Genomic DNA, 26,167 nt, shown 5'->3' on the forward strand with positions numbered 1-26,167 from the left:
TGAGTAACTGATGATTGGGAGAGGGTAGGGTAACCTCTCACACCTGATTCATTACCTAGGTGAGTAACTGATGTTTGGGAGGCGTTTGAGTAACCTCTTACACCTGATTCATTACCTAGGTGAGTAATTGATGATTGGGAGGGGTTGGGTAACCTCTTACACCTGATTCGTTACCTAGGTGAGTAACTGATGATTGGAATGGGTAAGGGTAACCTTTTACACCTGATTCATTAGCTAGGTGAGTAACTGATGATTGAGAGTGGGTAGGGTAACCTCTTACACCTGATTCAATACCTAGGTAAGTTACTGATGATTGGGAGGGGGTAGGGTAACCTCTCACACCTGATTCGTTACCTAGGTGAGTAACTGATGATTGGGAGGGTATAGGGTAACCTCTTACACCTGATTCATTACCTAGGTGAGTAATTGATTATTGGGAAGGGGTAGGGTAACCTCTTACACCTGATACATTACCTAGGTGAATAACTAATGATTGGGAGGGGGAAGGGCAACCTCTTACACCTGATTCATTACCTAGGTGAGTAACTGATGATTGGGAGGGGGTAGGGTAACCTCTTACACCTGATTCATTACCTAGGTGAGTAACTGATGATTGGGAGGGAAAAGGGCTACCTCTTACGCCTGATTCAATACCTAGGTGAGTAACCTCTTACACCTGATTCATTACCAATGTGAGAAACTAATGATTAGGAGGGGGGAGTGCAACCTCTTACACTTGATTCGTTACCTACGTGAGTAACTGATTATTGGGAGGGGGAAGGGCAACCTCTTACACCTGATACGTTACCTACGTGAGTCAATAATAATGATTGGGAGTGGGAAGGGCAACCTCTTACACCTGATTCATTACCTAGGTGAGTAACTAATGGTGCAACCTCTTACACTTGATTCGTTACCTACGTGAGTAACTGATTATTGGGAGGGGGAAGGGCAACCTCTTACACCTGATTCGTTACCTAGGTGAGTAACTGATGTTAGGGACTTGTTCGTTGACCTCTTACACCTGATTCGTTACTTAGGTGAGTAACTGATGATTGGGAGGGGAAGGGTAACCTTTTACACCTGATTCATTATCTAGGTGAGTAACTGATGATTGGGAGGGGGTAGGGTAACCTCTTACACCTGATGCATTGCCTAGGTGAGTAACGGATGATTGGGAGGGGTTGGTTAACCTCTTACACCTGATTCGTTACCTAGGTGAGTAACTTATGATTGGGAGGGTCAGTACAACCTCTTACACCTGATTCGTTACCTAGGTGAGTAACTGATGATTGAGAGGGTTAGGGTAACATCTTACACCTGATTCATTACCTAGGTGAGTAACTGATGATTGGTAGGGGTTGGTTGACCTCTTACACCTGATTCATTACCTAGGTGAGTAACTGATGATTGGGAGGGGTTAGGGTAACCTCTTACACCTGATTTGTTTTCTAGGGAGTAATTGATGAATGACACCTAGAGCAACCTCTTACACCTGATTCGTTTCCTACGTAAGTAACTGGGGTCTGGCAGGGGGGAGGGTAACCTCTTTCACCTGATTTGTGACCCACTTAAGTTACTGATGATTGACCACCAAGAGAAACCTCATACACCTGATTCGTTGAAATTCTTAATGTTGTAACCTATTACTTTATAATTGCTTATCTGCAATTTCATTGGCTGAATATCTCGGTTATGTTTTAAATGGACAAATCACGTGCCTTCATTGACGAATCTTACTTTTGAAAAATAGTTTATGTAAGTGAATATATGTTTCGGGTATGCATCCCAAAGTCGGACTGTAAAAACTCAAGATATTTTAATATTTATTTACATAACAGTTAGATACAGAAAAGTATTTACAGTTGAACCAAGTAACATTTTATGCAAATTAAACAATAAGATATAAAAGTTATACAGACAGGTATACATATTAATTTCAAGAAATTTTAACTTAAAACAAGTAATACTTGTTAATATGCTATCGTGTAAGTGTATATACATATATGGTTATGTGAAATACTTCATGACTGTTTATAAGCTTGTATGTATTTAGTTATGCTATTTTAGTTCGATATCTGACAAATAAAGTTTTGTGTATCGTCTATTATCTTTATTGAGTATATATAGTTACACGATAGCAAGTACATTTTATCAATAGTATACATGTATCACCGTAAACACCTACATTAATCCACCTATACCTAAATAAAGTTCTGTAACTCTCTTCCCAAATCAAAACGTGTTTTACCTGTATAATAAAGTTCTGTAACTCTCTCCCCGAATCAAAACATGTTTTGCCTGTATAATAAGGTTCTGTAACTCTCTCCCCGAATCAAAACATGTTTTACCTGTATAATAAAGTTCTGTAACTCTCTTCCCAAATCAAAACGTGTTTTACCTGTATAATAAAGTTCTGTAACTCTCTCCCCGAATCAAAACATGTTTTACTTGTATAATAAGGTTCTGTATCTCTCTTCCCGAATCAAAACATGTTTTACCTGTATAATAAAGTTCTGTAACTCTCTTACCAAATCAAAACATGTTTTACCTGTATTAAAGTTCTGTACCTCTCTCCCCGAATCAAAACATGTTTTACTTGTATAATAAGGTTCTGTAACTCTCTCCCCGCATCAAAACATGTTTTACCTGTATGATAAAGTTCTGTTACTCTCTTCCCAAATCAAAACATGTTTTACCTGTATAATAAAGTTCTGTAACTCTCTCCCCGAATCAAAACATGTTTTACTTGTATAATAAGGTTTTGTAACTCTCTCCCCGAATCAAAACATGTTTTACCTGTATAATAAAGTTCTGTAACTCTCTTCCCGAATCAAAACATGTTCTACCTGTATAATAAAGTTCTGTAACTCTCTCCCCGAGTCAAAACATGTTTTACCTGTATAATAAAGTTCTGTAACTCTCTCCCCGAATCAAAACATGTTTTACCTGTATCAAAATAGTAAGTTTACAGCTCTTATCAAGTTCTTAGGCGAAATATAGTTGATTCAATATTATATTGGAGTGATAGTCCATCTTAAATTGTTTTAGTGTACTTATCATCATTTGTTTGCAACATCTCAAGTTAAAGCTTTACAATGTAATAAATGGTAAAAATTTAACGTCCAATCTCGCAATAGATAAAATCATTGTATGTTCTTCAATATAAGTCGAATGATACACCTCCATTTTTTAAAAACACTATTAGGCGTTAAACTTTCAACTTTATATATGGAGAATTAGGTAGAGTCCCATTGTATGTCCATAGATTGACATCAATCATCCGCTTTTGGTTGAAAATGACAATGACGGATGAAAGAAAATTCATCCGACTTACATATAACTCGATGTTAAATGATATACAAAACAACGCAACGGAAATAAATTGGGCAATTAAAGTTAAAAATCTGTTAGAATCTATGGGATTCGCTGAAGTTTGGCTTAACCAAGGGGTTGTAAATACAAAATATTTTATACACACCTTTAAAATGAGGGCTAGAGACTGTTTCATGCAAAAATGGAATGAAGAATTACGAGAGTCATCAAGAGCGTCAACATACATACTATTTGCAAATTTTAATTATCAGTCATATTTAGACACCATACAAAACAATAAATTCAGAACAGCTTTAACACGACTAAGAGTAGCATCACACAGATTAGAAATAGAAATGGGCAGATGGCACAAGCCCCAAATAATTCCAAGAAATGAACGAAAATGCCAACTTTGTAATACACTTGAAGATGAATTCCATTTTCTCTTAGAATGTCCTTTATATCATGAATTAAGAATCTTATACATTAAGCGATATTATTGGCGCAATCCAAATATTCCTAAATTTATCGAACTGATTTCGAGCGAAAATGTAACTACTATTAGAAAACTATGTTGTTTTGTCTATAAGGGCTTTGAAATGCGTCAGTTTAGACATTAGACACTTTTCTCCACTAACTATTTTTCAGTATTTAAAGCAAATGTGATATAACTTTACTTTGTTTATATATTATGATTGATTTTGAAAGTTGTTCTATCGGAAATGTTTATATACTGTACATGTTTATATTATATGTAACTGATGGGCTGTAAGCTTATAGTTAATAAAATCTTCTTCTACAAAAATGGAAGTGAATGTAGTAGATATACACAAGCATTTAAGTAGGCATAAAGTTATATTCATTTTACTAAAATTTAACAACAATTACTGAAAGGTACGAAACATTTTGATTAACAATTTACGGATTCACCTATAACTTATTTTATTTTCATTTATAATTAAGAGACAAATTCGTATATGTTTTAAGAGTGTATTTTCTATAATCAAATGATCATAAAAGAAAAAAGAAAATTGTACACATTTTATGTTGTAGAAAATAAACAATGCATTGTTATCTGAAAACAGTCAAGCAAATATTAAATATTGATGTATACATTGATAAGGATAATAACGTATTAATTTGTCACATTCCTAACTACTTAAAACTACAAAGTAATATATAAATATATATAATCAATACCTCTAACAAGCATGATCTTATGAATACTCGACTATACATTTACAAGGATAAAAAGAGTAAAAATATGTAGCTATTTAAGATTCCATACGTCATATTTCCAAACACATCAAACAACAAAGTATTATAAATAATCAATACAACTTACATGCATGATTTTATGAATACGCGACTATATATTAACAAGGATAAAAAAATAAAAGGATGTAGCTATCTAAGCGTTCATACGTCACATTTTTCCTTAGTTTATTCAATTCAAGATGTTAAAGTTTTAAAAATATATAAAGTGTCGCCCCCCCCCCCACACTATCTATCTGGGGAAATCTAAAATATTATAAGCTAAATCGCCAACCATAAGCATGCATCGTCTTTACTAAAGGGAATCAGTTTGTTTTATTTCATCACTATTTGACCTTTCAGTGTTTGTTTGATCGTCAAATTTTGAATCGTCAGGCTGTTGTTTGACAATGGAATCTGTATTATTTGAACAACAACTTTCTTCGATTAGTTCTGATCTACTTATTGATTGGGAAGACTCAATATTTTGTCCCATACTTTGCAGTTCTATTTCATTATTAGACAGTTCACATTCTTTCCTCTCAATAGCTTGAAATTGTCCTAATTCACCAAATACATCTTCCCCGTAATCTAAATATTTAGCAGCTAGCTTTCGCCGATCTTCAGCCTTAGCTTTTTGATAAAGGGCTTCAAGGTCCAAATAACCGGGCGTGCACACAAGTTCAATATTGCTATCAGATTTTGCAACGCAAGGGCCGGGATTAAATCCGTCCGCATTATCTGTCTTACCGACATGATCAAGAGCACCATCAGAGCGTGTGACACTCCGCCTAGGCTTACTGTCATCGGTACTGTCAAGTTCATTTTTGCCGTCAGATTTAGTGATGCTCTGTTGGGAATTACTATCGTCCGTAAATTCTTTTGTTGGCACAATTCCGCCATCATGATCATACTTTGTAGCGCTTCGTCTTGGGTTTATCTCGCTATTACTTACGTAGCTGCGACTGCTAATACTTCCGCCACCGACTGCATAAGGCTCAACAAAAGTGGTACTCGACGATCCTGAAGAAACTCTATTAAGAAACGGAATAACTCGCTCGCGTACGCAATGTGGACAGATGCATGGCTTGCGATCTTTGATTTTATCATAGTGATCTGGAGCGTTTTGCTCACAGATGTAATGATAATGTTCCATGGTTTCTAAAATAATTGAAAAAGTAACAAACAATTAATAATGCGTTGAGCTGTAGTACCTGACAAATATCTGCAATCAGCATCATGAAATAATACTCATAACATTCTTATTTTTTTAACATGTAATCATTTATTACGGAAAGCCCAATTTTCGTTACAAAAAGCAAACAATTATTTGAAATATTTGTTTCGTAATTATATGGTTTCATTACAACATGAAAGTACTAAGATCCGCATTTATTTGAGCGATAATCAAAAACATTACATAACGTTTAATGTGAAATTTGAATAAATGGATAACATGAATATGTACCTTCGTTGACCTCGTCATACACGTAAGAGCTAGCCCGTCTCCGAGACCTGGAGGGTTGTTGTGCTGGTGGAATATGAACTGGAAATACTCGGCGTGGTTCCATGCGTTCATTCAGCTGACGGTTAAACCTACAGAAGCATGTTTTTACCTTTATAGCATTGGCATTCAAGCGATTACATATAAATTAAGCTTGGATCATCGTCCAATGATACCACAGCAACTAAATAACATATATTATCTTTAAAACGCAAAAAACACCAAATAACACTTCAAAACAAATACGTTGCAAAATGATGTTTTGATGCCTTTTAATATGTTCCATTTCGTAGCCGCAAAAACAAAGTCATCATGACACATATTTTTTTTAACCAGCAATGCGTATTTACTAATAATTATAAACAGAAGCGACAGTTAAACAATGTTTTATTTTCCTGCAGTAGCCGAGTATACTTAATATAACGTGTCAAAATCGTCATATTAACGCCGAACTTAAATCTTAACATATGTTTCTGAAGTATGCCAATAGATTCCAAAATATGTTCGTATATTACAAAACCTATCTAGTTTTAAAAACATGTGTTCGCTACTTTGTTTAATGTGGCCATTACCTTTTTCGAGCCCGTAGATAGCAGATAATCCCGACAACGACGACAACGATGACAACCACAGTGGCAACACCTGGTACGACTATTAAAGTTGCATTCATAGAGTTGACGTTCTCTTTATCGGTACTGCTCACATCTACAGAAACTTAAAACAAATGGAGCGTTATATTAATGGCTGGGCAAACCAGAACATGAACTAACCACATTTTCTCAAACAATCTCAAGATATCAGGCCCACAACTATACAGAGTTTAGATGCCTGGTAGCCCCAAATTGTTTTGATATCATTCGAAAGGAATTTGTGTGCGGAAAAGGAATATGTAAATAAGAAATACCAAAATTAATACAACAAACACAATTTGTTTGGACTTCAAAGATTGCCATATATGTCATTTACGTTCGAAGTAGGTCAAACTGAAGAGTGAATATACAAACTGAAATAATTTATGTACGATCTACGTTCTGTCAATTATTGGACGTATTAGTTATAGGTTAGCTAACGCCTTACAAATGGCATCAGGCATCACAATGGAGCATTCAGTTAAATAGAGCTAACAGAGAACTAGATTAATTTGGGGGCGGATTCCTCTTAACATGATATCAAGATTTTCCAATTACTTTCATTTTGAAAAGTTCTAAGGCTTTTAAAAGATATTATTTTAATGATAAACATAATGTTTGGTGTGCGTTTTTTTGTAAAATGTTAGCAATTTGGCTAAATGAAATAAGATACTTAGGGTTGTTACGCTTTATATGATTCGCGGAAAAGGGGTCTGGTAATCTTCGACAGTTTTGATAATCATTTAGAACTGATTATTATAAATGAGTAAAATACTAGTGTGGGTGCCCTTCGTTTCATCACAAAGGCGGTTAATATTTTGAACATTAGTCTTACCCAAACAGAATCTACCGCTCCAACCAGTAGTACAGCCGTTTAAACATTCCCCGGTGGATGAATTACATCGGTTTCCATGTTCGTCACCTTGGCAATTGGCACTGCATTTAGTGTTGCACGTCTTGCCCCAATAATCGTTCTCACATCCAAGCAGACATGCACCGTTAACATCGCATACATCATTGAAGTAATTTGTTTTGCAGTGTATACATGTTTTGTTGCAATAGTTTCCGTAGTGATAAGGATAACAGCCATGTAAGCACTTCCCACTTTGTCTGTCACAAAGCGGGAAACCGTCTTTTTTTAGACATCCTTTGCCACATTCAAGCGAACAATTATCTAAATACGTTCGTGTACAGTCCTTACAAATTCCACTTATGCTATTACATGTTCCATTCAAACATTCTTTAGAACAATTCTTCTCGCAATACTTGCCAAAATAACCAGGAAAACATCCACCCAGACAGCCTTCGCTAAAGAACCAATTTGATTTACACTGCTTTTTGAGAGCTGCAAATGAAAACAGTATTTGCAATATTTTAATGCTAAATAAAGTATAATTATGCGGGTTTGTCTGGATTTTATGGGGTTTTTAATATAAAGATACGAATTTGTACACAAATCCATGAAAAGTCGAAAACAGGACAGGTATGAGCTATCACATAAGTGATGACACGCACGCACGCGTTAAATTTCAGGCTTCTGGGTATGTCCCCGCAGCCTGCATTGTTTTATTGCCAGGGCAATTATGGGCAATTATCAACTTTAAAAATTATAATAGTTTTTTTTATTAATTAATTAAGGAAATGAATTCTTATTTGCCACACGGTCAATTCACTAAATATCTCGAAGACGAGTAGTGCTTGATTTACAGAAAATTGAGGGACGCTGAAGGAGCTTCGCACACTTTAAAACGTGTAACAATTATGTTGAAGGGTACATATGTGATTTTGTTGACGTGTTTGACACGTGCTGAATGAAAAAGAATTATTATATATCTTAGTTTTTTTACGCGCCGTAACGTTTGCAAATAGATTTCTTCATATTCAATTCAAAAAAGGTTCTGTCGAATCTGTCGATTCAGGTGGCGTCTTAATTCAACAACAATGTTTTCTGTTTGCTCTCAGAAGGAATATACCAGTACACTCAATTTCTTATTTTTGTCCCACTTACCGATTGCAAGGTCAACAAACACACTTTACGAGGACAATCTACGACGCCAATGACGTCAGGGGTCTGGATCGACCCAGCATTGAACTTCGACGCGTTTTCACCTTCACCTTTATGGAACATTCGTAAACCGTTTAAAACCGATATAATTTTTATGCAACTGTCATGGTGTTCGTAAGGCCGCTAACAACACGCCGCAATGCCACTTACTACACGCCGCAAAATGCACACCGCAATGTTTCTTAACTTCACGTCGCGAACTACACGTCACAAGGTCGCTTACTTGGCTTACATGGCGCACGTTCGCTAACTTTACGCCGCGAACTACAAGGTGCAAGGTTGTTAGCTACACGCCACAAGGACGCTTACTACACAACGGAAGGTTTTCTCACTACACGCCGGAAGGCCGTTATCTACACGCCGCACGGTCTCTTACTACATTCCACAAGGCCACGAACTACGAGTACAAGCCTCACAGTCGTTAACTACATGCCGCAAAGGCGCTAACTACACGCCGCAAGGCCGCTAATTACATGCCCCAAGGCCGGTAACTTCATGCTGCTTGGCCTCTAACTACATGCCGCAAAACTGTTAAAAACATGCCGCTGAGCCGCTAACTAAATGCCGCTGGGCCGCAAACTACATGTCGCAAGGCTGTTAACTACATGCCACAAGACTATTAACTACATGCCGCTGGGTCGCTAACTACATGCCGCTGGGCCGCTAACTACAAGCCCCAAAGCCGCTAATTTCAAGCCCCCAGGCCGCTAACTACATACCGCAAGGACGCAATCTATATGCCGCTAGGCCGTTAACTACACGAACCAAGGCCGCTAACTACACGCCCAAAGACCGCTAACTACACGCCACAAGGCCGAAAACTACACGCCGCAAGGCCGCTAACTGCATGCCCCACGGCCGCTAACTACACGCCACAAGGCTGCTTACTACACGCCCCAAGGCCGCTTACTACACGCCACAAGGTCGCTAACTACACGCCCCAAGGACGCCTACTACACACCCCAAGGCCGCTAACTACACAACCCAAGGTCGCTAACTACACCCCGCTAGTCCGCTAAATACACGCCCCAAGGTCGCTAACTACACACCCCAAGGCCGATAACTACACGCCCCAAGGTCGCTAATTACAACCCCCTAGGCCGCTAAATACACGCCCCAAGGTCGCTAACTACACCACGCAAGGCCGCTTATTACACGCCGCAAGGTCGCTAACTACATGCCCCAAGGAAGCTAGCTACACACCCCAAGGCCGCTAAATACATGTCCCAAATCCACTAACTACACGCCGCAAGGTCGCTAACTACACTCCCCAATGCAGTCACCATTATGCCGCTAGGCCGCTAAAGACGCATCCCAAGGCCGCTAATTTCAACTTGCTAGGCCGCTAACTACACGCCCCACGGCCGCTAAGAACACACCACAAGGTCGCTAACTACACGCCCCAATGCCCCAAATTACACGCCGCAAGGTCTCTAACTACAGGCCCCAAGGTCGCTTACTACACGCCCCAAGGTCGCTAACTACACACCCCAAGGCCGCTAACTACACGCCACAAGGTCGCTAACTACATGCCCCAGGGCCGCTTACTATACCCCAAAGGCCGCTAACTACACGCCGCAAGGTTGCTAACTACACGCCTCAAGGCCGCTAACATCATGCCGCTAGGCCGCTAACTACACGCCCCAAGGCTGTTAATATTACCCTGCTAGGCCGCTTGCTACACGCTCCACGGCCGTTAACTACACGCCGCAAGGTCGCTAACTATACGCCCAAAGGCCGCTGACTACACGCCTCAAGGCCGCTAACAATACGCCCCAAGGCCGCTAACTACTTGCCGCTAGGTCGTAAACTACACACCACAAGGCCGCTAACTACATGCCCCACGGCCGCTAACTACACGTCCCAAGGCCGTTAACTTCATGCTGTTAGGCCGTTTACTAAATGCCGCCATGCCGCTAACTACACGTCCCAAGGCCGCTAACTACATGCCGCTATGCCGCTAACTAAACGCCGCAAGGTCGCTAACTACATGTCCCAAGGTCGTTAACTACATGCCGCTGGGCCACTTACTGCATGACGCTAAGCCGCTAACTACATGCCACAAGGCCGCTAACTGCACGCCCCAGGGCCGCTAACTTCATGCTACAAGGCCGTTACCTACATGCCGCAAGGTCGCTTACTACTTGCCGCAAGACCGCTAACTACACACTTAAAGTTCACTCACTACATATCGCCGGCAACTTATTACGAGTTCTCGCCGCCTTTTTCTCACCGCAAGGCAACTAAAAACACGCCCTGCACGGTCGTTTACTACACGCCACAAGGCCGCTAATTATACGCCATACGGTCGATAACGTCACTCTACAAAGCTGCTGACTACACGCCGCAAAGTCGACAGGCCGCTGAGCTGCTAGAACGAGTTTTTGTATTCAAAACCGCTTGAAGTTAATATAATTATATTTCATTTCAAATGATCATTGAGGGATGTTAAATTATAATTTTGAGTCTTCGTTTGAAATCCAGAAATATATTTTGACTCATGGGGTATTTTCTTTTTTTAGAAGATGCTACAGAATAATAGACCTAAATTGGTCATTGTTTTAGGACATCAACAAATGCTTTGAAATAGAAAACAAATTTATGCCACCATGCCGCTTGGCCGTTAGGTTGCAAATTAACCCTTAACCGTTATAAATAATTCCGACCATTAAAATTAAAAAGCCATATATATTTTCAAAGTTACAGTTAATGCTAAAGTATTATAACTATATTTTCAATATTAATGTTCAAGCTTAATATATTTGTATCAGCATTCAATGTGAACTGCATACTGGTATCTGTTTATCAACAAATAAAAGATAGTCGTCAAAGATGACTTACCGCAGGCGGGATGAGCCTCGTCCTCACCTTGCTTACAGTCTTTATCTCCGTCACATACATATGACTTGGGGATGCATTGCCGGGAAACATTACAGAAGTAGTTGCCCTTTTGACGGCATACATCCAAGTCTGTAATAATGATGTCAATGGCAGCATCAAATATCACAAAGGTTTGAAATAGTCGTATGCGTTAAAATAAGATTACACGCATTATCATTCAATATGTACGATGTTAATGGTCAAAACGTTTACCGGTTCAAGATATAAAATACATGACTGTAGTTTTATGATTATCATTTGTCGCGCTATTTATCTGTGAATAATTTTACAATGTGAACTGCATACTCCTTATGAACACATAAATAATAGTCGTCAAAGATGACTTACCGCAGACGGGAGGAGCCTCATCCTGACCTTGCTTACAGTCTTTATCTCCGTCACATACATATGACTTGGGGATGCATTGCCGGGAAACATTACAGAAGTAGTTGCCCTTTTGACGGCATGCATCCAAGTCTGTAATAATGATGTCAATGGCAGCATCAAATATCACAAAGGTTTGAAATAGTCGTATGCGTTAAAATAAGATTACACGCATTATCATTCAATATGTACGATGTTAATGATTAAAACGTTTACCGGTTAAAGATATAAAATACAGGACTGTAACTTTATGTTTATCATTTGTCGTGCTATGTATCTGTGAATAATTTTTTACAATGTGAACTGCATACTCCTTATTAACACATAAATAATAGTCGTCAAAGATGACTTACCGCAGACGGGAGGAGCCTCATCCTGACCTTGCTTACAGTCTTTATCTCCGTCACATACATATGACTTGGGGATGCATTGCCGGGAAACATTACAGAAGTAGTTGCCCTTTTGACGGCATACATCCAAGTCTGTAATAATGACGTCAATGGCAGCATCAAATATCACAAAGGTTTGAAATAGTCGTATGCGTTAAAATAAGATTACACGCATTATCATTCAATATGTACGATGTTAATGGTCAAAACGTTTACCGGTTCAAGATAAAATATACAGGACTGTAACTTTATGTTTAGTACTTATGCGTTATAACAGGAAACAGCTAGTATAGTTAAAACATTGTCAATATGTGCATAAAATTGATTTTATATGAAAACAAATGCACAATTGTAATTATATTTCACACGATCAGGAGCAAAATATTTGTATGCGCAATAATTACTGGCGATATAGTCATAAACATTTAATGATTCTTTTTACAGACGCTTTAAACAGAATAAATACACTTTAAATTGAGGAAGAAATTTCAAATATAGTTGCTCTATCTTTCTCGCTCATTCGCTTGAACGGCGTGTGAATAGAACAGCTACTGACGTGATGTCACTTCCGATGCATTTTAAAATCGACGACACATCGCGACTTTATATATAATGGCGTCCCAGAGATCATTGAAAGTAGTTCCACAAATTGTATTTTCCTTATTCGGTATGTTCACATACCCCATATCAAACTGATATCGGACAACAGAAATATATAGTAATGGAATTAATTTTGAACTAGTAATACGTATTACTTATTATTTGGGACAGTTATATGATGAAATGACTTTGGCGTCAACAATAGCAGCATTGAAAATAATATGCTGTTTCCACGAGAAACATAAAGCAAAGTATAGAATGTTAATTGAAATGCAATTGAGTGAGCACATGTTTCTCTCTCCTTATTATAAAAGTATGCCTTAAACGGATAACACTGGCATTTAATTGTAATTTGTCAGGAAAGCGCGCAAAATTGTATGCGAATGTATCGTCATTTCGGAAATGTCGTTTTTTTTTGTCCAAGCCACCTGTGGAATATAATACAAGTATAGACTTCTGGGTAAAGACAGAGGTAAAGATCTCTGACATAGCCTATATTCAATATAATTATTATCCTTATCCTTAGACATTCCTGATTTATTTCATTCAGTCTATTTATTGGCCCACTATTTTTACTATCCGTTCAAAAACTTTTATTTTTATTTTAAACTGAACGGCCGTCTGACGGAGCACTGTCAAAACATTATTTTGGAAACAGATTTGTCGAAGTGTTTGATGAAACTAATTACCTTATCAAATCCGGTATTAAAACGAGCGTGGCCTTTTAGTGGCATATACTGTCCTTTGATTCATTTAAAATGGTGTAGTAAAAGAAAAGCTATCTTTGATAGAAGTCTTCGTTTTAGGCAAAATGTTGCCGTCTGACGTAGCATATATATGACGTAATTTATCACGTGGTATACACACACTGTATGCCGCCTCCTCTGATTACTTCAACTTCTTAAGGTGTTTTTTAAAACGCACTTTTTAAGTTTAAGGTATTACGAAAGCAAATTTTGGCAAATCATAAGGAGTGTTAACACTAAGATACTGACGGCTGGAACCCGACAATTGTTTATAATGCCCAGATATTGCCTTTGAAGTGAAGAGTTTGAAAAACATGAAGCGTTATCGGTTGATTGACATTATCACGTGATAATGTATGCAATAAATCTTAATATATCCGTCAATTTATATGCATGAGTCCTTGTGGGCGAGTGATAAGGGTTTCATTGTTCTGTTTTTGTTTTTTTTCTTCACTGTACCGGCGTGGGTTCGCTTCCCACCAAAACCAGGTTATTGTCTATATTTTAATTGTATTCTTTTCTGCAATTTTAATGTCAAAGAGTAAAATAATACAATGAAAACTCATGTTTGGTGTAAATACATGAGCGAGTCTCTTTAATGCATTGTTGTTGTTGTTGTTGTTGTTGTTGTTGTTGTTGTTGTTGTTGTTTGGGGGTTTTCGGGGGAGTGACCGACGAACTGCACTTTTCCATTCCGGAAATGACGTCACAAATCAATCGTTTTAATGTTTACTGCACTGCCTTAATAATGTCCATAAATTATCAGCATTAAGTTACAGGAAATAGCGGAGACTTTGATTTCGGTCCAGCCAAGCCCGGGTAAGATCCCCGCTCTGCGGGGATGAACTGCTGGTTAAATCCCCGCCAAATGCCCCCGCACCCCAGGGAACCTAGGTAAGGCCCATATCCCCGGTATACCTCCGGACCTGGGAGGGCCGTGGTTACAGTTGACTGGTGCATTACCGGATCGAAAAAATCAAAGTCACATGAACGGGAATGTTCAGTACAACGTGCCACTATTGGCTTCTACAAATGGATAGGCATGCTGTCAATATTTATTTCTCCCCTGTAGTTGCTTATATGTTTTTTAAGGGACTCGCTCATGTTTGGAAAAATGCACTTTTTACAAAATAAGAATATACAAAATTAAATGCGTCAAACCACTAGGTGTGTAAAAACAAAGAAACAGCAAGCTGGCTCCATTCAACAATAGCTGATATTCGCTCAAATATTGTCTTTTAACACCAAACATTTAATTCCGTTACTAATGCATACAGAAATATTTTTTTAGCGTAAGTGATTGATGGACATTATCACGTGATATTTCCAATTTATTCGATAAAGGTTAAACTATACATGTACATCAGCTATTGTAAAATGCCCCGTGGCCGAGCGGTGACGGCGTCAGTTTTCTATTTTTTTCTTGAATGTTCCGGCGTAGTTCCCCACCTATTACAACCAATATATAATTAAGTACTTTAATTGTATTTTGTCCTGCAATTTCGGTATCAAAGAGTTAAGCACTTCTCAGAAGGCCGCATTGTAAATAAGACGTGTGTTATGTTTATTTGTAATATGATGCCTATGTCTTAATGTGTCACCTTCTTTAAATAAAGTTATTATTATTATTATTATTATTATTATTATTATTATTATTATTATTATTATTATTATTATTATTATTATTATTATTATTATTATTATTTAAGCAAAATTAAAATAAGTGCTTTCCGATGGTTTCCCGGAAAAGATATGTGTTGTCCGAAAACATAAGCGAGACCCTTTACAAAGATTTTGTATTCAATATGTTGTCTTTTCGTTGTTCTTATAACTTATCAGTGAAGTTGTAGCCATGACAGAAGCTTAAAACAATGCATATTCCTTCATTTTAGTACATTGGTCACATCTCGAACAACTTATCAGAATGATCAGTAAGGCATGTCTGGGTCCGATACTTAATACATTGTTTATATTCGTGCATTATATGTGCACGTTTCAATTAAATTAAACAGAACATCATGCGCGAGTACGTTAGACGAGCGGACATGGTTGATTTCATTCATGTACACCAGAGCGATGATGCCAGGGGCGTAGCAAGGATTTACTGAATGTTACGCACGAAAGGGGGAGGGTGTTGGAGGGGAAATATCCCTGTAGCCGTGCAGGGGTTCGGGGGGGGGGGGGGGCTCCCAAGGGTAAAAATGGATAATGGAACTAACATGTTGAGCACGGATGTGTACTTGGAGGGACCTATAGGTTCGAGCCGCCGACTTTGTAGTTACCCGTTGATTGATTGATTTAGGCTCAGTAAGCTATCTAGTACAGAGAAACAATGCTTAGTATAGCTGATCTTCCCTTAATTCTAATATCACTAATTAGCGTAGCCCTTGACTTTGATGCCATTTTGGCCATATTTATTATTTCATTTTTTCAAATTGATGTTATGCACGTGCGTAAGTGCGTAACGCTGGCTACGCCCCTGGATGCTATGCGTAAATTTATCATTATCAAACCTCTGATGAATGGGTAGTTTTATATAGTTATAAATATAGTAAATGTTTTTTTTTAATTTATCTCGTACAAATGGATACAAACGGGCAGAGGTACAGATCTCTGACATAGCCAAATATTTGGATGTGATCTGGGGTAGGAGAAAATAAATGTGTGGGAAAGTGAGATTATCATGATGAAAATAAAACCTCTTATAATAAGCATAGGAGGGGCATTACATCAGATGATAATGCTGGTAGTGATGATGATGATGATGATGATGATGATGATGATGATGATGATATCGCCTTATTTAATTATTTTCAATATTTTTATCACCTCCTAAATTGAGATAATTATGCAAATGTATATACATAAACATTGTTCCTATGGAATGTGGTGGTTAATTGAGAAGCAAGCTGTAGTGAAGTTGTTATTGATTACTAAGAATTAATGTTGTTGCTAAAGTAGTTAATGGTTACTAATGATGTCCATGGCAGGAGATTGATGCCAGCAACGGAAGACAACGGTGAACAATCACATGAGCTCACCATTGAGCACCTCATGCTCAGGTGGGCTTTACAAGAAAGGAATACGTTCAATCCTTACCTGAGTTGGAGGTTATTGTCTGCCATATCCAGGGGAGAAGAACTGCCTGAAACGAAATATAACTTTAGTGTGATAAATATGAAGCAATCCGCCCTCGTGTTAAAGTCAGACTCTCGGCTTTGTTTAGTATATTTGTGATAAATTTGAAGCAAGCTGCCCTGATATTAAACCCACACTTTCGGCCTTGTTCAGTATATTTGTGATAAATGTGGATCAATCCGCTCTGATATTAAAGCCACACTCTCGGCCTTATATATGAAAAAATCCGCCCTGATAATAAAGCAACACTCTCGGCTTCGTTCAGTATATTTGTGATAAATTTGAAGCAATCCGCATTGATATTACACCCACACTCTCGTCTTTATTCAGTATATTTGTGATAAATTTGAAGCAATCCGCCCTGATCTTAAACCCACACTCTCGGCTATGTAGTATTGCCAAATATTTAAAATTAAAATATTAAAGCCGCACCCTTGCTTTGTAAAATAAGAGAGTACACCTGACGTCTCGATGATTCAGTTTTTCATTCTCTAGCAATCCAGGTAGAAACATGAAATAAATCCAATTTATTTACTAAAAACCCTTAAAATTATATCTATTTAACACTTATTCAAAGGATATTAACTGAGCTTATTAGACGCATTGTGTAATAACTTTTAGACCGCTTGTTAACAATGTTACCAATGTTTAAGCTACAGTTTTCTTTACACAAAATTATGTGAAAAGTTCAATACATGTAATACAAAAGGCATAATTAAAATCGATTCTATATGAAATGTTTTGCCAGGACGCAATGTGTTTCTAAATACAGCTCATAGTGGAAAGATTCGACTTGTAATTAAGTCATAATAATTAGAAGTTAGGTTAACTTATACCCGACAAAACACTCTCAAATAGAAAGACCATTGGCTGTATTTAAACGATAATTTTGGTGTAAATACGAACATCGTATCTCATTATCTGAAAATAAAAGAGCAAAATTGCATCACTTGAAAAAACAACATAATTTTATTATTATTATTATTATTATTATTATTATTATTATTATTATTATTATTATTATTATTTGTTTTGTTTTTTATTATAATCATAATCATTAAAATTATTGTTTTATAGTAACCTATAAATATAATTGATTTTTTGCTATTATCATTATCTTTTCACTTTGACTATAATAATTAATTGATCAGCTGACTATGTAATCATCTTTATAATTATTATATGATTATTAATTAATATTAATATTATTATTATTATTATATCTATTATTATATTTATTATCATTATTATATTATATTATTATTATTATTATTATTATTATTATTATTATTATTATTATTATTATTATTGTTATTATTATTATTATTATTATTATTATTATTATTATTATTATCATTATTATTATTATTATTATTATTATTATTATTATTATTATTATTATTATTATAATTATTATTATTATTATTATTATTATTATTATTATTATTATTATTATTATTATTATTATTATTTATATCATCATTATTATTAAAATTTATATCATCATTTTTATTATTATTATCATTATCATTATTATTATTATATTATTATTATTACAATTATTATTATTGTCATAATTTTTATTATTATTATTTTCATTAGTATTATTATTATTATAATTATTATTATTTATTATTATTATTATTATTATTATAATTATTATTATTATTATTATTATTATTATTATTATTATTATTATTATTATTATTATTATTATTATTACTGTTATTATTATTATTATTATTATTATTATTATTATTATTATTATTATTAAAGTTATAATTATTATTATTAATTATTATTATTACTTTTAGTCTTATTATTATTATTATTATTATTATTATTATTATTATTATTATTATTATTATTATTATTATTATTATTTGTTGTTGTTCTTGTTATTTTTTATAATAATTATAATCATTAAAATCATTGTTATGTAATTAAGGTTCTGTTATTATCATTATCTTTTCACTTTGACTATAACTATAATTAGTCATCTTACTTTAAAGCAACTGTGCACCCAGATGATCAATTTGAAAAAAAAGAAAACTGTCGAAAACTGTCATAAACTTGGTATTAATGTGTACAGTAAATTGAAACTTACTTACTGAAGTACCACATAGTTTACATTTTTTTTAAGTTTAGCAGTTATTTCGTATTTTCATTAAAAAAGATTACTGGGTATGTCTACCTAGTAGAATTCATTCCTTATGCGTGATTGGCTAGTTGGTGTTATCACGTGATATTACTAAGTAACGTGTATAGCTTTATTATGTCACAATAGAGTAAGCCGTCGTAGCTCAGTGGATACGACGCTGGACTGCAATTTTGGCGACACTGATTCGAACCCGGTCTCCGATACATTTTTTTTTACATTTTGGTACTTTTTTTTTACAATTATGATATCAAAGCGTATCACATTCTATTAAATAACTAGTATAGTAGTAGTAGTAGTAGTAGTAGTAGTAGTAGTAGTAGTAGTAGTAGTAGTAGTAGTAGTAGTAGTAGTAGTAGTAGTAGTAGTAGTAGTATACTTTAATCATAGTTTTCTGTCCTTTCACAAACGAATATTTTGAATCTAAATGTGTTGACTGAAAGTGTTCTTCATGACGCAAGAAAAAATGCCACCAATACTTATTTTACATATCAAACAGTTATTCATTAAAATTAAAAACTATCGGTATCTTCTGCATTCGTATGAAAAAATAGTTTATATTTGTAACGTCGTAAATCATTTTTAAATTGACCTCTCGCTAATCCAACTGGAGCGCAATTTTGAACTTAACAATGACGTCATTACTCCTTGTGTTGTATACAATATGGACGTCTAGTTTTATCTTTACAAAGGATTTGGCGAATGTAAATATTGATACAGTCAAAACTCGCTATGCCGAAGTCGTTGGGACCTTGATAAATACTTCGAGAGAACGAAAACTCGATATTACCGATGTCTAATTATACCCAATACATTCGAAAAAGTTCGACATAACCAGAACACCGAGATAACAGAGTTCGACCTAAGGTGTTTGAAATGTACATGTCATTTAGCGGCAATCAAATGACGTTGATAGAGCAATAGATATGACAAACTTTAAAACACATATGTATTATGGATCAAAAGAGAAACACGATCTGTATATGCATAGTAAATTATGACAAATATGTGACAGTATCAAATAGCATAAAGAAGTTAATTATTGAGACCGCGCGGAGGCAATCTATAGTTGATGTATGTTCCCGTGCATAATCGGTCAATGTGGTTAAAGATAACATCTATAGAAAGAAACGAAAACTCAGTAACTGAAACATTTTTATATCAAATCTACGTAAATCTATTCTATGAAAATTTTAATAAGTTTAAAAAATGTATGTAGTATGACGTGAACTGCATTGTAAGTCAAAAAACAAATCATATGATAACCAAGAGACGCCCCTTTCCCAAAAGTTTACTTTTTATTTCAATGTAGATTGAAACGGTAATAAAAGTAATTAAACACGCCCAAATTGCAATATTTCGGACTAGAAGTTGTTACAAAAATCTAGGGGAAAATCCCAAACCCCCGCAAACACTTTATAACAAATACATTTCGGTTCTAAGAGAGGGGCGCAAGTCAAAAGGTTACGCTCCTAAGTTACCCCCCCTCTAATGTCAAATCCTGGAAACGCCCCTGGCTATTAAATAGGGAACTAATCTTGATATTGTCCCAATATGAGCCTCTAAGTCTATAACATGTATTGGCCGAAAATGATTTAGTATAACACAAACATTTTATAAGACCATATTGTATATTCTTAGGACGTCTAAAAGTAAAAAAAGGCCTAAAATATTGTAAATACAAGATACAGTCATTGGCAGACAGTTTCAAATATTTTCATTTTCCATACGATAAAATTTGCGTTCATTTTGTATGACCCTGTCGACCTTTTATGACCTTTGTAGGCGGAGTTTCGCAGAAAGATCCGGGTCATGCATATGTAAAACACGAATTAAAAAATCTCGATAAGTTTTCTTGAAACCGCCCTAATTATGACAACGAAAATCGTTATAATCACAAAAAGTACTTTATGAACAATATCAACAGTTTTGTAAACTCACAAATAAAATACTTCAGGGATTTAATATTCCATAGAAAAAGATTGCCTTGTAAACATCTTGGCGAAACATTCTGTTTCATCGGCATTGATTAAGCAAACTCATTCTTCTGATCCCTTATGTTTTTATTAAAACACCTAACTTGCCTTTGTGTATCAACTCATTTTGTGTATCAATCAGTTTTGAACATTCTTTTACTTTCACTTTTTAAGGCAATTGCGTTTATCGTAAAGGGACCTATTCGTAATTTAAACAATTTAAAACATATATAAAATTCATTATAAGTAAACGTTTTCAGAACAAGTTACTTAAAGCATACTATAAAACCATCATTTAAATTTCGTCCTGTAAGATTTTATGATGGCAAGAGTATTAATAAAGGAAGAACACGTAATTTTTGTGTTTCGAAGAAAAAGTAATTATGTTAGAATTTATTGCCCTGGCCATAGAGTTACAATAAAGAGAACCGTGTGCAGATTTGTGCTAGTTTTGCTCTCAACCCGAATGCCCTTAACTACCCCTCTATATTCTATGAGAGAATTCCTTTTCAAAGGAGTAAGAATATAATTATATGATTTTGAATAACCTATGATGTTATGTGGTAAGAATAATTAGGTCTGAGGTTGAGATTTAACTTAAGTAGTTTTTTGATACTTGGGCCGTGGTTTGAATACCTCTGAATGACATCAAAACACGCATAAAACAGTCGGCAAATCAAACGGCGACCAATAAAGACCTTATTATATACCCTATGCTAATCTCAGAGTTACAATGCACATAAACAAAATAAGAGAAAACAATGACAAAAATGGGAAAATAGCAAAGACATGGGAGAAAACAAAGACAAAAAATGGGGAAAAACAAATGGGAGAAAGCAATGACATAAAACGGGAGAAAACAAAAGAAGATGGTATTGCAGTCAGTGTTAAATAATGTTTTAAATATGATAGCGTATTTATTAAAACTTACAATGAGACAAAACTGTATCCAAGCCATTTTTTTCTATTCAGAAGAACGTTCACAGCTCACCTTAATATTTTAACTTAATTGTTTGAATTTAAATCGCGCAGATCAAACCCAAGCCGCTGTCTGAATGAGCTGATTTCCGCAACCAAGTAAATATAACAAGCAACAAACATTTAAAGGAAGCATGCATCTAGCATTCGCATCTGTATTACAATGCAGAAACTGAAGCGTGTGCTCTAAATGAATTTAGTAAGAGCAAATGTTCTTAAAACTTTACAAACACCAGATATTACCGCATTTAATTTTAAACTCAAACTATTGGGGCCGGTTTAACGAGCTGATATATTTTTGTTTATGATTTAAAAGCCCATGCACATTATTAAGAATGTCGTGAGTTGATGCTTTATCTGTTTCACAAATAAAACTATGCAATAATTTAAGTTTTTTTCTTGAAATACTATCTTAAACAGAAACAATGCTCACAGAATTGTTGTTGTATTTAAATCAATTAAACATGTCAATTGTCACCCATAAGAAGCGACAAATTTCTTACTTAATGCGTTATTAGGAACCGTCGAATTACTTGGACACCAGGGGCACAGTTACAAAGGCAAACATATAGACAAGGTTAATGAAACATATTACTCAATATGTACATTTACCCTCGATAAGACAGATGACAATACTATCCTATCACTAAGCTGTATACCCATTTGTTTTCATTTATGTTTTTTTCTAACATCATCTATAACACACTGTTAAGAACTTACTGTTTTTGGAAATGAAAGTTTTCAATCATTGAAAACGAATTTATTAGGCATGTTTGCGTATTCTTTGCATTTGAAGGTCTCCCCAAAAAACTGTATAAGAGAAGCCTTAGTAGATGCTATGGTCATTCCAATACACAATTATATGTAAAAAATAAATAAAAGAAGATAAATATTAGTATGCATGTTTAACTTAATCTTGGAAATTCAAACTTTATATTTGATTTTGTAAGACTATTTTAAAACATTTATTTAATAACGACAACAATCAGATATTGTTCAGTAAACGTCCCGATTCAACAGTTTCCAGCCGAATTTGTCCAGATACTCGCGTTCCTAATCCAATTCTGATCTAATTTGTATCTTTCGTATGGTAAAAACGACCGAATCTGTAGCGATTATGTTTCCTTGCAACAGGTTTAAAATATTGTTACGTTCCCAAAATATATACCAAATAAAACATTCGAGATTAATCATGGACACCTTTTGTATTGCCTTGTAGGACATATAAATATTTGTATAGGAAATTCATTGATTGATGTGGTTTCAAGGTGAAATATCTTTAATCAATCTGGTCGTTCACGTACTAAAACATATTAAAGAATACCATTGAATCTGCGAAATTTTGCGAGTGCACCTAACGTGATAAACTACTGTTTTTGTAAGGTATATATGTCTCTGTATTGTATGTTGCAATAATCTTGTCATATATGTTTGACTAAAAAATCTGAAAAATCGCCATGATGCATATGTATGTTCAAGATGTGAATTTTTTATGTTTTATACCTCACATTTAAGCTTAAAAGCTGATGCATTATATTTGCTTGGTTATAACAGTTCGTTTATTATATTCCGTTTAAAAACAACAAAACACATCACGTGACATTGTGCAGTTAATGTGTTGTTCAATAAACTAGTCTGTAACTAAATAGAGTTGTTTAATTGTATGGTATATCTATTCTTATCAGTTACAAAAAAATGTTTCAACATGAAACATTGTGTATTAAAAATTGTAGAACATACCAATGATGCAATATAAACTACAAGGACAAGCCCAGTAGCCAAATATTTACGAAGACCTTGTTTTAAATGGTTTAAAGCACCTTTTCCTTACAGTTCAAATATAATGTTTAAAAAAATGGTTTAAAAGGACACCTTAACCGTTTTTGTTTGGTGGAGCAGATTTATGTTAAAGAAACAAACTTGATCACAATTTGTATTTCTTTTCAATCTATTTATGAAGCAATCTTTTCCATTTCTTGGCAAAATTGAAACTTATAGTTTCTGTCAAAATAACGTATTTTTTCAAAATTATAAAAGCCCCGGCACCATACGTAAAATGATGAGCACATACTAGCTTAATTTTTAGGGAGTCAATCGAAATATTAAAGCTCCATAATTTAGCCGAACGGTCTGATGACCCAAGTGTACTTTTCTGACTTATGTCTAATGTTAATCCGATCCTTGATCAAACAGTATGTTTCATACTAAAACTACAACCATTTTGAAAACAAGAAATAGATAATATGACTTACTCTGATTGTAAACCCACAAGGCACATCCATTTCTTTGAAAAGCAGATTCATTTATTTGTTGGTGTTTCTATCCTTGATGAGTGGTCGGAACCATTTCACACCTTGTGGTACCTCCCTAACAGAACAGTTATCACTGCCACCATTCAAATCACCATAGATGGTATGGAAATTATCTGTAACTTTTTTAAAAATGAATGTTAACGTCCATGCGACTTAAAAATTAAAAAAAAATGATAAGGAAAAGCATTTTAAAACGATTATATAGCTGAATTCAAGCTTTCCTTGCTCGTGGTGTCAGAGATCTATTCTGCTTGCAAGGATAGATCACGTCGTAGAAGATTGGGACCGAGTCTGACTCGTCATTTCCTGCTTTCGTATTGCAAGTAAAAAAAAACCGCCAAATTTGCAGACCAAAAATCTCATCGAGTATGACCATTTCAGTTCAGTTCAGATTTATTGGCATATCGGCAATTTTGCATTGGACCATTTACACGGACATAATGAAAAGCAATGACAAGCAATGAACATAAATCCCTATAAACAATATATTAACATTCAATAAACAAACAGTAATAGATCACAGTAACATAAATAATGCCATACTATATGCTATATATTAATTCCATATAATCTAGTTAAGAATCAGCTAAGTCTTATAAAAAAAACATTTCTTCCTTCCATTGCAAAGTAAATATATTTGCAACATTGTTTACATGTTTCCAAGTTCTGTTCGGCATATCTGTTTATCGGGATTAGATAAGAAATGCTTTAATTGGAGAGCTACCAACGCCGATGCGGACAATACTAATTACTGTCTGCCATGCTATGCAGGCGGAAGGGGTAACTGGATAGATGGATAGAAGAGCAATTCTTGTCCGCGGTACATAATCATTAATGTTAGGATTGCAATGGAAGTACCAACTAGCCAAGTTCTACATTGTTTGGCTTGGGATATAAAATGGGAAATCTATATACTATTGTCTGTACATAAAGCGTTTGAATTCAGAAATACGTGTATTTATATTTAACATATGTAATATGTTTATATCGATATAGCAACCATTGTCTCCTCACTGTGATAACATTATAGTATTATATATATTATATTTTGAATTATATAATAATATAGTGTTCGTTGTTGTAAATATTTGTTTATATGAAATTGTATTTGACCACTGACGTATGAATTGTCATGATATGTGTATATATGCATCAATCTTGTATGCTCATGGGCCTTTGGCCTTAATGCATTTGAATTAAACTATCAAACTGTATTATTGTCTTGAAAAGTGAATATATAGGTCTCGTCAGACACTTGCAAGAAAAACATGAACTTAACCTTTTGAGTTTCTTGCTAGTAATTATGCAATATGATGTATGAAAAGCTATATCAATAAATGTGTATTATGTTATGTTTTTGTATGCTACTCCTGCTTAGTGTCTGCAACATGTTGGCCATACAATAGTGCCCCTTAACAGTTTGTTAGTTTACATTTCGTCTACTGATTATTGTAAGGGTCATTGTTAGGTTTAGACCAAACCCTACCCCTAACCCTAGTGTCTGTAACATGTAGGCCTTACCATAGTACCTCTTAACAGTTTATTTGTTTACTTTTCTCTACTGGTAAGTGTAATGGTTGGTGTTAGGTCTAAACCCTAACTCAAACCCTAATCCTAAACCTAGTGTATGTACCTTTTGTCTACTGGAAAGGGTAAGGATTGGTATTAGGTCTGGACCCTTACCCAAACCCTAATCCTTACCCTTGTAACTGCACCTTTCGTCTACTGGTTAGGGTAGCGGTTTGTATTAGGTATAGACCCTTACCCAAACCCTAATCCTTACCCTAATGGCTGCACCTTACAACTACTAGTTATGGTTAGGGGTTGGTGTTAGGTCTA

The 26,167-nt window shown here is 35.2% G+C and overlaps 1 protein-coding gene across 1 annotated transcript; it reads right to left on the reverse strand.

Annotated features, from left to right (window-relative positions):
- Positions 1-1,835: 1,835 nt before the first annotated feature.
- LOC128233826 (uncharacterized) lies at positions 1,836-22,081 on the reverse strand. The gene is made up of 9 exons (XM_052947718.1): positions 21,970-22,081; positions 16,866-16,911; positions 12,385-12,513; positions 11,996-12,124; positions 11,609-11,737; positions 7,538-8,047; positions 6,646-6,787; positions 6,038-6,165; positions 1,836-5,730 (listed from the first exon to the last, which is right to left on the reverse strand). The coding sequence occupies exons 1-9, from the start codon at positions 21,994-21,996 to the stop codon at positions 4,886-4,888; spliced, it is 2,085 nt and encodes a 694-aa protein (XP_052803678.1). The 5' UTR covers positions 21,997-22,081; the 3' UTR covers positions 1,836-4,885.
- Positions 22,082-26,167: the final 4,086 nt, after the last annotated feature.

The sequence above is a fragment of the Mya arenaria genome, chromosome 1 (assembly GCF_026914265.1).
Source record: "Mya arenaria isolate MELC-2E11 chromosome 1, ASM2691426v1".
Lineage (NCBI taxonomy): Eukaryota > Metazoa > Mollusca > Bivalvia > Myida > Myidae > Mya > Mya arenaria.